A 13260-nucleotide genomic window follows, 5' to 3' on the forward strand; every position below is an offset into this window, starting at 1 on the left:
AAAAAATGAACACAGGCAGTAAACACAGCGTGGCCGAAACTAAGGTGATCTCGAATGAATGCTGTTCTCTTGGTGCTGCTAAAGGAGTGTCCACTTGCTTTCGGACACAGGTGTCTTTATCGCTGTGAAAATTGAGGGCTTTTGCAATCTGAGGAGCTTCTGAACTTATTTTGGGCACAGGTTGTATGTAGTGAATAATTTTGTGTCCATACTGCATTTATTTACTCATATTTCTGACGAAAACAGTTTCTAGTGACACACAGAACCAACCCTATGATGGAGAGCCAAGTTCTCCCAAGTTGAGGCATTAAAAAAAAACCTTACTCTGAAGTGACACCAAGTGGCTACAAATGATAAAGGCCAAGAGCCTTCACTGGGGCAAGAAAAGTCTTTTTTTACCAAAATACCCTTCTGGTGGAGGCACTTTCCTAATGCCAATTCCTCTGTTTATTCTACCAATGTGTACTATGCTAAGAATCTGAAAAGTTAAAGACAATCTTTATTGTTGAATTTATCAGCCTGATGGAGATCACTGAAAAATCTTTTGTCTGGATTAATGCATTTTGCTTGCCAATGCAGGAGACTCAAGAGCTGTGGGTTTGATCCCTGGGTTGGAAAGATCCGCTGGAGGAGGGCATGACAGTCCACTGCAGTATTCTTGCATGCAGAATCCCATGGACAGAGGAACCTGGTGGGTTATACAGTCCATCGGGTCGCAAAGAGTCAGACACAACTGAGAATACACACACAAACCAATTAATAATAAATACTTAATTGTGAGCATGTATAGATGATTATTCAAACACGGAATTCTGCAGAGGTTCATCACTACAAGATAGCATTGTCTAAGTTTCTTATTTATTTTTTAAATTTCTTATTCTTATTTCTAAGTTGTGTTGTTGCTGTTTGGTTGCTAAGTCGTGTGTGACTCTTTGTGACCTCAAGGACTGTAGCCTGTCAGGCTCCTCCATCCATGGTATTTTCCAGGCAAGAATACTGGAGTGGGTTGCTATTTGCTTCTCCAGGGGATCTTCCCGACCCAGGGATCGAACTCGGGTCTCCTGCATTGCAGGTAGATTCTTCATTACTGAGCCACCTGGGAAGCACCTTTCGAAGAACGTACACAATGAGGGCAAAACGCAAAATCATGAGTCTTCCTGTCTGCTCTCAGCTCTGGGAGCCCAGGACATCCAAAGTTCCAGGGTAAACAAAACAACAGCCCATGACCAAAAAAGTCAAACAGGAGTTTCTTACTGTCTTCCCCCAAAGGACACCGGGTTTTGAAAATCACCCAACAAAGGGACTCTGTGGAAGTCTGAGAGTCCAGTATGAAGGCCTGACACGCTGTTGGACAAGGAAAAATATCCGACTGGACGCATCTGAGAGGATAACAAGGACCGTCTCACTTGAGCCACGTCAGCGCGTGCTCAGGGCGGCCCAGCTCAGGCCCAAGAGAAACCCTCTGAGCTCAAGCTTTCTCCCTCAGGGGACGACGAGAGCGTGTGGGTGAGTGCTCAGTTTCCCCAGCCACAGAAGACCCTTTCTTTCTTGCTCCATCCAGAATCCTGAGGTACGCTACACGGCCTGGGGTGGGGAGGGGCTTGGAGAACAGCATCCAGGGTTCGCAGGGAGCATCGAAGGGGCGCAGATCCTACTACCTGCCTCAGGGGCCCCATAAGGAAGCCTGCAGGGACCCGATAAGGAAGCCTGCAGGGACCCCATAAGGAAGACTGCAGGGACCCCATAAGGAAGCCTTCTCAAGAGCTGCTGGGCATGCATCACCTACGGGATGACCCTGCAGCTGGTCCACGGACACCACAAACAATCTGGACGCCTCGCCCACGCACAAGCCCACCCTGGGGCTGGCTCATTTTGCACACTCCCAAGAGCACTCTAGTATTCCTGCCTGGGAAATCCCACAGGACAGAGGAGCCTGGCAGGCTACAGTCCACAGGGTCACAAAGAGTCAGACATGACTGAGCGGCTAAGCAACAACAAAGGGCACCTGCTGTGAGCACCCGTAAGGCAGCCAGACCCACTCGGCAGGACTGGGAGGAAGCACCAAGTGTGAGCACCCACCCCCCAGACCCACTCGGCAGGACTGGGAGGAAGCACCAAGTGTGAGCACCCACCCCCAAGACCTACTCAGCAGGACTGGGAGGAAGCACCAAGCGTGAGCACCCACCCCCCACGGCCCCAGGGAAGGAGACAGGAGGCTGTCAGCACCTGGCCTGCTGTGCAGCTTGCAGAGAAAACGCAGTCTGCAGAGGGTCCCCAGAGAAAGAAAAGCGTGGAGCAGGCATATCCCTACAAAAGGCCTGGGAAGGCTTCAGAATCTCTAGGAGACAAAATGCATTTCTCTCCTGAAGCCAATCAGTACAGACTAAATATTAAGACAGCAATGCAAAACTTCAAGGAACAGGAAACTCAAGGAAATGCGACCCCTCCAAAAAACACGATTATACAGTATCCTGGCCTGGAGAATTCCATGGAGTGCATAGTCCTTGGGGTCGCAAAGAGTCGGATATGACTGAGTGACTTTCAAAAAAAAAAATACAGCAACTGACCTCCACACACAAAAAAAAGAAAAATGGAGCTCTGCAATTTGCCTAAAAAAGAATGCCAAACAGTTGCTCTAAGGAAGCTCAGTTAGCTATAAGAACACTCAAAGGTACAAACTTTCAGTGACAAAACAAGTTAAGTCCTGAAGATGAAACATACAGGCAGCGGGGTGACAGCAGCTAAGACTTTATCACACATTTGAAAGTTTCTGAGCAGACCTTAAAAGTTCTCATCACAAGAAAAAGACTCACTATGTGCGGGGACAGATGTTAACTACATTCATTATAATCATTTTACAACATGTATGAATAGCAAATGATTATGTCGTCCACTTGATGTACGACAATTATATTAATATGCTACCAGTGATATCCCAATTTTTAAAAAAAGGAAACAATCTACACTTTTTTGGAGTCCCAGAAGGAGACAAGAGGGAAAAGAAGCAGAAAACTATTTAAGAAAATAATGGCAGGCTTCCCTGGTGGCTCAGGTGGTAAAGAGTCTGCCTGCCAATGCAGGAGACGTGGGTTCGATCCCTGGTCTGGGAAGATTCCACATGCCGCAGAGCAACAAAGCCCCGGTGCTACAACTACTGAGCCTGTGTTCTAGAGCCTGGGGACCACAACTCTGAGCCCATGGGCTGCAACCACAAAAGCCTGTGCATCACAACTAGAGAAGCCACCACAATAAGAAGGCCATGGACTGCAACAACGAGTAACCCCTGCTCACCGCAACTACGGCAAAGCCTGTGCAGCAACGAAGACCCAGGTATGGCCAAAAATAAATAAATAAAATTTAAGAAAATAATGATGGCTGAGAACTTGCAAAATCTGGGGAGAAATTTGGACATCCCAGTTCAGGAAGCTCATAAACTCTCCCAAAGATTCCCTCACAAAGATCTTCTGTTAAGACACATGGTAACAAAACTGTCTCAAATCAAACACAGAGAGAGAATTTTAAAAGCAGTGGGAAAAAATTCCTCATACACAAGGGGACCCTTGGTTTAGTTGCTCAGTTGTGTCTGACTCTTTGTGACCCCCTGTAGCCCACCAGGCTCCTCTGCCCATGGGATTCTCCAGGCAAGTGTACTGGAGTGGGTTGCCATTTCCTTCTTCAGGGGATCTTCCCTGCCCAGGGATCGAACCTGGCTCTCCTGCATTGCAGGCAGATTCTTTACCAACTGAGCCACCAGGGAAGCCCTGTCCACTTGCATAGAATACCCTTTTCCAATCTTTCACTCTGAGCCTTTGTGCATCCTTAAAGCTGAACTGAGTCTAGGTAGGCAGCATATAGTTGGGTCTTGTTAGTTTTCTCCATTTAGCCACTCTCCATCATTTGATTGGACAATTTAATCTATTTACACTTAAAGTAGTGATTGATTTTTTAGGGCTTACTAACGCCTTTATATTCATTGCTTTCTGGCTCTTTTACAGTCCTTCTCTTGGTGTTTTCTTTTGCAGTCAATTTTCTACAGTGGTATGTTTTGATTCCCTTTTCTTTATCTTTTATGTATCTACTATAGATTATCAGAAAAATAGACTTTAGGTTAAAAAATATAATGCAAGAAAAAGGCCATTACATAATGACAAAGGGATCAATTCATAAAAAGAGGTAACAAACTGTAAATATATATGCACCAGATATCGCAGCACCTATTTTACGCAAACATTAACAGATGTGAAAGGAGAAAGCAACGCTATAACAGCGCGGGACTTCAGCACCACCCACCCTGGGGTCAGAGAGGGGGCGTGCTAGGTGATGGGACTCGGATCCCGGGCTATGTGCTTCCTGACACAGACCTTCTTGTTTCGGGAGTAAAACCCCTGTTCCTCCCCTTGACCTTCTGCACACTTGGAGCAGGGAAGCAGACGGCATTGCCCTCCCCAAGGTCTGGCAACTGTCTCTCTGTATAGTGATTATATCTGCCTCCATTTGAATAACAGCCCTGTCGGCCAAAATCAGATTAATATTGCTTAATTCTGCAAAAAAAAAAGTTTAGAATTCTCTCACCTCTGTCTTCTACATTTTGCAGTTTATGTTGGAAGCTAGTACTTTTCATCAATGACTCTGGGGCCACAGTCTTAAAAGAAAAAGAGGATCAGAAATACATGTATTTGTGTCAAAATAAGCAATACACAGTATTACATCATCCCTTAGGAAGGAATAAGCCAGTACATTAAGTATAATATCAATTCTGGAAAACCAGATAAATAACCAACAATTAAATAGTACCTTAGATACATTTTCTTCAACATCTGAGTGCCCCAGCGAAGAAAGATCACTCAGTGGGCTGGGACTGTGAAGCTCTGCATATTGGAGAGAATGAATAGTTATAAGAGAATAAACATGCTAAGAACCAAATGAGGAAATGACATTTCACTATCAATCTACAAATTAAATTTCAACATACCCTGCCTCCTGTAAGGGATACAGTTATTTAAAAAAAAAAAAGAAAAAAACTCAAACCAAAAAACACTTTGTATCTTTCAGAGTATACATGGGTATTAGGTTTACAGGTTTGCAGATAAAACGAATAGCCTGTTACCTCGCTAGATCGGCACCTTTAGTAGCTGCCCATGTGGCCCCAAATGCGTGGCAAGAATTCCACGACCTCACCGCTGTAGTTCTCCTTCCTCTCTGAGATCTGTTCGTTTATTGCCCTGACTCTCTAATGCTGCATGTCCTCTCTCCTGTTTTTCTTTCCCTACCTCTTTTCTTCCAGGGGCAGCCAAACTTAGAGGCTGGCACTCGCCTGGTAAGTGATACTGTGTACCCGACAATGTGCTAAGCTGTAGGATGATAAAGGTGAAGAAAACAATATCCTGACTCTCACCAATTTAAAAGATGTCAATTGTTTCAATAAAACACAGTGGGGGCTGAGATAAACCTTATAAATCAAGGGTCAGGTCGGCACACCCTGGCCCCTCAGGTCAAATCCAATCTGTCACTTGGCTTTATAAATAAAATTTTATGGAAACACAGATATAGCCATTGGTTTACATCTTGTCTGTGACTGATTTGGGACTATAAATGCAGAGTTGAAGAGTTGCAACAGAAACTCTAGGGGCCAAAAAAGCAAAAAAATAAATACTACCTGTTGCTCTACAGAAAAAGTTTACCAAACCCTGCAAATAACCACCATTTGCGTTTCTTGCTATTTTAAAAGCAGATGAACGCCAGCGATTCTTACCCACAAGGTGATCTCAAAATGTTAAACGGAATTAAAACACAAAGTCCTCAATCTCTTGTTAATCAGGACAAGAAAGAGAAGATTCATCAATCATACCTTCACACTTTCTTCAACAGATATTAAGAGAAACATATTTTGCTTTTTTAAACTACCATTTCCAAAATACAATTTTTTCTACGTAGATCAACAGAAAATCACATACTTGTTTTCTGGGCAGAATCTTCGGGAGTTAAAAAGGCAGAACTACTCTGAAATTCGGTTCCAGAAATTTTGGGAGGTGTGACATTATTTTGCCTGGAAGCATCCTTCAATAAGGGTGTTAGAATTTTAACCTAAAACACAGTACTTTTTACAAAGTGTTATCATTCACAACCACTCAAGGCAAGTTATCAAAACATTCCAATACACTTCCAATATCCTTTTAAAATGTTTAAGGATTGGACATGATTCATTTGGGGAAAAAAAAAAACCAGTAAGGCCATAAGATTCCAGGGCTGGAAATACACTAAGTCATGAATCAACAGACTAACTCAAAGCTGACTGTAAGTTCTCAAAGTGTGGTCCCAGACCACAGCCTCAGCAGCACCTGAGAACTTGATGGAAATGTAAATTCTTAAGCCCTACTGACAACACACTCAATCAGAAATTCTGGGGACAGGACCCAGCGATCTGCATTTCTGGTGACCATTCCCATTTCTGAATTTCTGGTGACCATTCTGGTCATTCTGATGGTCACCAAAGTCTAAGAACCACTGCTTGAAACCAGGGGTCAACAAATGACAGCTCTACAGCCCAATGGGAATAAAGTTTTCGTAAATGAAGTTTAATTGGAACACAGCACTTCCACGCATTTGAGTACTACGCACAGGGCTGCCTGCATGCGCCAATGGCAGAGGTGAGCAGTCGCCGTAGAAACCAGATGCCCCAAGAGACCAAAATACTTACTACCTGGCCCTCCACAGAAAAGGTTTGCCAGCGCTTGCTCTAAGTTCTTCTCTTAAACTCCAGCACAGAGATGTCAGTGTCAGCTACCAATGCCTCTATAAAGTCAGCAGTGCCCTCACTGAGAATCACCACAGACTTCCTGGCAGCTCCACATCTTAAATTTGTGGATTCTCAAAGCTTTGATGTTTTTTGGTACCTGATTTTTTCGAAGCTATATATTACTAAAAACTGTTCTTTGAGCAGTTTTTTTTTTTTTTAAGTTTTTTTGATGTGGACTATTTTTTTGAGTCTTTATTGAATTTGTTACATATTGCTTCTGTTTCATGTTTTGGTTTTTTGGCTCAGAAGCATATGGGATGCTAGCTCCTCACCCAGGGATCAGACCTGCACCCACTGCCCGGGAAGGCCACGTCTGAACCACTGGACCACCAGGGAAGTCCTCCTGTGGTCTGTTTCTAAGTGATAACTCCTCATCTCAGGTTGAACTACTCAACAAATATTTAGGTACTTGCTCTGGCTTACAGGTTGAGCTATCGCCACCCCCTGCCATTGCAGAACATGAGTCCCCCTGGGCACGGTAGAAGGCACAGAGGGAGGGCGGATAACAAGCCATGACCGAGCGCTGTGCGGGCCAAGCCGCTCAGTCGTGTCCGACTCTCTGCGACCCCGTGGACTGCAGCCCGCCAGGCTCCTCTGTCCCTGGGACTCTCCAGGCAAGAACCCTGCAGTGGGCTGCCATGTCCTCCTCCAGGGGATCTTCCTGACCCAGGGATTGAACCCACGTCTCCTGCATTGACAGGCGGGTTCTTTACCCCCAGTGCCACGGCCAGATCCCATCAGGGCACTGAACACATTATACTTGTGTACAGAGGAGCAGGGTGATGCTGACGTCCTCAGAATCCCAGCGCCGCCCGCAGGAAATCCTTAAACACTTCACACCGTTCTGTACTGTCTGTGCTTTTGTGTGCATATATACATATATATAATATATGTATTTATCTATAAGCTAAGTGTAAGTATTCTACATATATGTACACGATTATATAGAATATACATCACATACTGTATACACACTATATACACATGATTATACATCACATTTGTACTATTTATACATAATCATATACATGATTATGTATATATAGTGAAAGTGAAAAGCAAAACTGGAAAATTCTTACACGCTTTGCACTAATTCTGTAGTATGTGTGTTTTTGTGTGTCTGCATATATATACACACACATATAAAATGTTACACATATATATGATTATATGTTACATAGTGAAAATGGAAAGTGAAACAGTTTTCATTTTCACTATGTGACATAATATATAATCCTGTATATATGTACATGTTTTATATATGGTATATAATGTGATATATACATTTGGTATGTGATGTATATTTATATACACCATATATAATATATATAAAATATAACCATAATCACACACAAACACATACTTTACTATATACACTATATCTAATTTCATTCAACAAAGGACATAAGCCAACTGCTGAGAAAGGTAATTCAGCTAAAAACATGATAAATTAAGCTTTGAATTAGTCTGGAAGACACTCATGTCCATGTTCTTAACTACTTTCCAACAAAACAAGGATAATTGAAGGGATTTAAGAAAGTTCAGAGTTTATTCAATATTTATATAAGCCTGAAGGCATTTCAACCTCTGGCAACATAAAGATTTAAATAATTAAAATCTTTGTGAATAACATGTTCACAAACTGAAAACTAAGAGAAGAATTAAATCAAGACGTTTACTTTAAAATACAAATTCAAAAGAACACATATTTGCAGGAAATCAGAATAGCCCAGATTTCAAGCATACTTTGTAATAAACATCTTTCAATAAGTTTTTAACCCCCAAAAAAAAAAATCCAAAATTTCACCCAAGATCCATATTAAATATGTGGAAGTCCTTGAAGTTTCTACTGAAGGTGGTTTACACACTAGTAAACCACTGGTTTGTTATTTTTCTATTCCAGAAAGGAGTTTTTTTAAATAAAGGTAGTTCAAACCTAAACAGACCAACTTGTTTCAAACTTACAGCATGAAAGGGTGCATGCAAGCACAGAAAAAACTTACTTACTCGATCTTTCTCAAGGTCGCTGCCACTACTGGGAGGGAAAGGAGGCAAGACTAGAATGAAAGAAGAAAGAAGACTAGAATGAAACAAGAGCCTTGTTTACTTATGAGAGACAGAGAATACACTCGAGAAGCAATCCGCACTTCCACAGCTCGCTGAAATGTCTAACCCTCTAATTATCCAGCTTTGTTCCTCTCTGGCCAGCGTGAATTCTTTGCTCCAGACACTGCTTCTGAACGCTCTTCTCACGTTCTTGCTGCTGTTGTTCAGTTGCTAAGTCGTGTCCGACTCTTCGCGCCCCCACGGACTGCAGCGCGCCGGGCTTCCCCGTCCTTCACTCTCTCTCGGGGTTGGCTCAAACGCGTGTCCGTTGAGGCGGTGATGCCACCTAGCCATCTCGCCCTCTGCCACCCTCTTCTCCTTTGTGCTGCCATCCTGCCCAGCAGACCGGCCCAGGTTCTTCCAGTTTTATCTAACCAGAACGCTTCCTCTTCTCCATACGTCTTCAAATCCTGTTCTTTTCCCAAGGGTTAGCTGAGGTCCCACCCAGCCTTCCTTGAAGCTTTTCCTGAAGATTTCAGCTTATTACATCAGACTCCTCTTATCTGAACTCTTTACTCCACTTATCTGTAGTTCATATTTCACAATTATCGGTCAATTCCATATTCTTTAGCACTGTTGCACAGATGAACATTTTCCCTTTCCGTGGAACGGTAGCAGGATCACGGGATCATACATCTCTTTGATACCTTTCCCATCACATCCCACCAAAGTAATACCTACTGATTTGTTTCAAAAGTGACTGGAAAGAACACACATACCAAACTTACCTCTTAAGCTGCTTCTCCTGGTTCTTGTCTTTTTCCTACTAGGATACGACTTCAAGGATTTCCTTTTTCGGTTACCGGCCCAAGACAGCTCACTGCCACTGCTACTTGAATCTTGATTACTCTCCGAGAAGAGGTGTTTCCTATAATCAAACTTTTACAGACACAGGTGATACATGAGAACTATTGAAAGGATGCTAGTAGCATTTATGTTCACGTAAACACATGACTATGAAGTTAGGCAAAAGAAAAGTAACTCCTTGTCGAAGACTGGGCTGTCTTACATAACAAAAGGGCACAGAAGTTCAGAGAAGGGAGAAAAAGAAGATGATGATATCCTTAGACAGCTGCTGTTGTAAAAGATAACAAAATCCTCCCTAATTGTAACTGTACAGACGGTAGGTAACTCTCCAAAAGCTGGTGCACCTGATTACTGTGGCAATACCAACTTCAAAATGCTAGCCCATGGGACTGAGAACCACAGCTAAAAGAGAGTCAGAAGGAGGTTTGTCTGAAATCCTTGATCTCAACTTTAGGAACAAAAATCTCATTTATTGTTCGCACACAGATTTCTGTTCTAATGCACTGATGATAGACTTAAAACACTCTGCTTCCCAAAGGAAGAGCAACAGAGAGACGGAAGCAGACAATGCAGGAACAAAACAACATCATTGACTCAGAGCAAAAAACTTCTTTTCAATTCATTAACACTTCTGATTCTATCAGAGGAAATCTCAGCAGCTAGAAAGTCTTTAACACTTCTTTTTTACTTCAGTATCTTCTTTTAAATCTACTTTTAATTTGGAGGATAATTGCTTTACAATGAGGTATTGGTTTCTGCCATACAACAACATGAATCAGCCTTAAGTATACAGATGTCTTTTTTGACAAAGCAAGGACAGACTTTTGGCTCAAAGCCTAATACAAGGAAAAGTATTACAATTCGATATAACTTTGCTATTCTCTGTTGTACCTACTTGGGGGCTTTACCCACTATTAGAATTAATGCTGATTTTCCACTTGAAAGTGAAATACTTCCTTTTAAAAAGACCTTAAAATAAATTTAACTGAGAATCACAAAGATGCAGAGTCAAGACAAAGTTTGAAGATGGTATGCAAGTAACTAAAATGGGAAGGACTGCCCCAAAACAATGAAAGTGATTCCATTACCGACATCCTTGTTTCTTGCTTTCTATTATCCTCAGAAGCAGAATCTTTCCTGAAATCAAAATACACTGAATTAACGGAACTGTGGCCCCAACACCTTTGCCCTTCTTTCTTCTTCCACGTGCCCTCTGCCTACTGTGAGCCCAGTGCAGGGAAGCACCCCCTTCCGTGACAAACTTCTTGTCTTGCAATCCATTTCCATACATCTTCTGCCTGCCAACAACTTGCTATTTAAAATAAAACCTTTGTTGAGCCCATCCCCATGAGGCATATAAAGAAGAGGATGGCAGGGCGAGATGAGCAAGTCAGCAGCGTTTCCTACCCTGTTCTGTCTTACACTCAGCTGGCCGCTGCGAAAGCCTTTCTGGATGATTAGTGACGTCAAGCATCTTCTCACACACTTCTTGACCATTTGTATATCTTCTTTGGGGAAATGTCTGTTGAAAGCCTTTCCCCTCCTTTTTTAATCAGATGATTTTTTTTTTCTGCTACTGAATGTAGGCATTCCTTATATATTTTGGATATTAAGCCCTTATCAGATAACATGGTTTGCTATTATCTATTTGCTAGCATACAGAAAGAAATTTGATTTTTGTATACTAATCTTTTTTTAAGGTTTTTAAAATAACATTTACTTCTTAAAAGTTAACACATGCATAATAGGAAACTAAAAAACACAAGGAGCAAAAAAGCAAAAATTCATAATCATAAGTAGTTTAGCATTTGGTGTGTTCTTCTAGGTCTCTTATATCTTTCAATTTTGTTAAATTGGGGAGTTGTTTAATGGGGAAGATGGAAAATGAGCATTTCAGACGGGGAAGATGGAAAATGCTCAGGAGGTGGACAGAGGTGATGACTACAACAACGTGAGTGCACTTAATGCCACAGAAGATATACTTACAATGGTGAAGATGGCAAACTTTACATTATGTATATTTTATCACAATTTTTTAAAAAGTCAGCCCTATACTAAATGTTATTGTGCATGTGTGTGTAGTCTGAACAAGGATAGACTGCAATAATCAAAGAGCTACTTTAAAATCCCACTTGAAGACTATAGGTAGATGGGGAACTTTAAGGAACTTTGGGAGACCAATGTTAAGTTAATGATCACCCCAGAAAGCAACTGGAAAATCATGAAGCAAAGCAGGCCTGCTTAACAATGAAATGAACAACAAAAATGCACATCAAGTCAATGATGTCTGCATCCTGCCGGTTGAGGTCACTAGGTTAATGATCCCCAGGACATGCTCCTCTGCACACATTAAAAACAAAAATAGAGGGGAGAGGTGACATTCCAAAGTGGAAAACCCTCATCATACTGATTGCTATTGTTCAGTCACCAAGTTGTGTCCAACTCTTTGTGACCCCGTGGACTGTAGCTGCCAGGCTCCTCTGTCCATGGAATTCTCCAGGTGAGAATACTGAAGTGGGTTGCCACCTCCTCCAGGAGGATCTTCCCGATCCAGGGAACGAACCCATGTCTTCTGCATTGGCAGGTAGACTCTTTACTGACTGAGTCACCTGGGAAGCCCCATTATACTGATACCTGACATGATTTACCATAGTCTAGCATATGTAACGCCCACTCCAGTGTTCTTGCCTGGAGGATCCCAGGGACGGCGGAGCCTGCTGGGCTGCCGTCTAAGGGGTCGCACAGAGTCAGACTCGACTGAGGCGACTTAGCAGCAGCGGCAGCATATGTAACCACTCTTTCGCTGATTTGAATAGTGCCATGATGGTCCCAGTCTGACCATGGAGGGACAAGAAAATTTCCCAGCCTGACATGGGAGAGGAGCCGATGATGGAAGCTTAACTCAAGGATGAGGAAGACGGTGGCTTTCTCCCTGCTGTTCCTTTGACTATAAAAACATAAGCTATGAAGCGCTCAAAGCCCTCTCATCTGCCTGCAACTCGCACCTTTTTAGCAAGAGCATGTTTAGCCATTACCAACTCTTTGGGACCCCACAGACTGTAGCCCTCTATCCATGGAATTTTCCAGGCAAGAACTAATAAACTCTTCCCTTACCTGCCACTCTGCTTCTCACTGAGTTCTTTATGCATCGAGACAGAGAAATCTGTGCTCTTCTGAGCCCTCAATTGTGTTCTGCGGTTTCAGTCTGAATGTAAAAGCAGTTGTATGTGCTGTTTTATTTATTCCAACATGAAAGAGCTAAAAAGCTCCGAGCAGTACCCAAGATTTCTTTGCCATAAAGACATCTGAATGTCCCTTTTAATTGAGGTACTCATTTGCAGACAGAGAAAGAGAGACCCGGAGATGAACAGATTACTCCAGTCTGGAATCCCCTTGCTCAGAGTCTGCGGTGGTTTTGCTAGATGTTCTCGGGGAATGAGTACCCTCCGGAAGACCTACCCTCTGCTCTACATGGCCATATTCTGCAGGACAACACGTGAGCTGCCCCTTCCCAAAGACGAATCTAGACTTCTCGGAGCAGCAGCAACAAC

General features: G+C 42.7%; 1 protein-coding gene and 1 non-coding gene across 2 annotated transcripts in view; both read right to left on the reverse strand.

Moving 5' to 3' along the window:
- Positions 1 to 13260, reverse strand: part of SYCP2L (synaptonemal complex protein 2 like) — a 56868-nt gene that overhangs the window by 13999 nt on the left and 29609 nt on the right. Inside the window, exons 19-22 of the mRNA XM_065912189.1 lie at positions 9631 to 9781; positions 8804 to 8853; positions 5955 to 6084; positions 4795 to 4868 (exon numbers count right to left, since the gene is read on the reverse strand). Of these exons, the coding sequence (XP_065768261.1) occupies positions 4795 to 4868; positions 5955 to 6084; positions 8804 to 8853; positions 9631 to 9781 (405 nt within the window). The remainder of the gene's footprint in view (positions 1 to 4794; positions 4869 to 5954; positions 6085 to 8803; positions 8854 to 9630; positions 9782 to 13260) is intronic.
- TRNAC-GCA (transfer RNA cysteine (anticodon GCA)) lies at positions 3686 to 3757 on the reverse strand. The gene has a single exon. It is a non-coding gene; the product is annotated as a tRNA-Cys (tRNA).

Source organism: Muntiacus reevesi, chromosome 20, assembly GCF_963930625.1.
Source record: "Muntiacus reevesi chromosome 20, mMunRee1.1, whole genome shotgun sequence".
Classification (NCBI taxonomy): domain Eukaryota; kingdom Metazoa; phylum Chordata; class Mammalia; order Artiodactyla; family Cervidae; genus Muntiacus; species Muntiacus reevesi.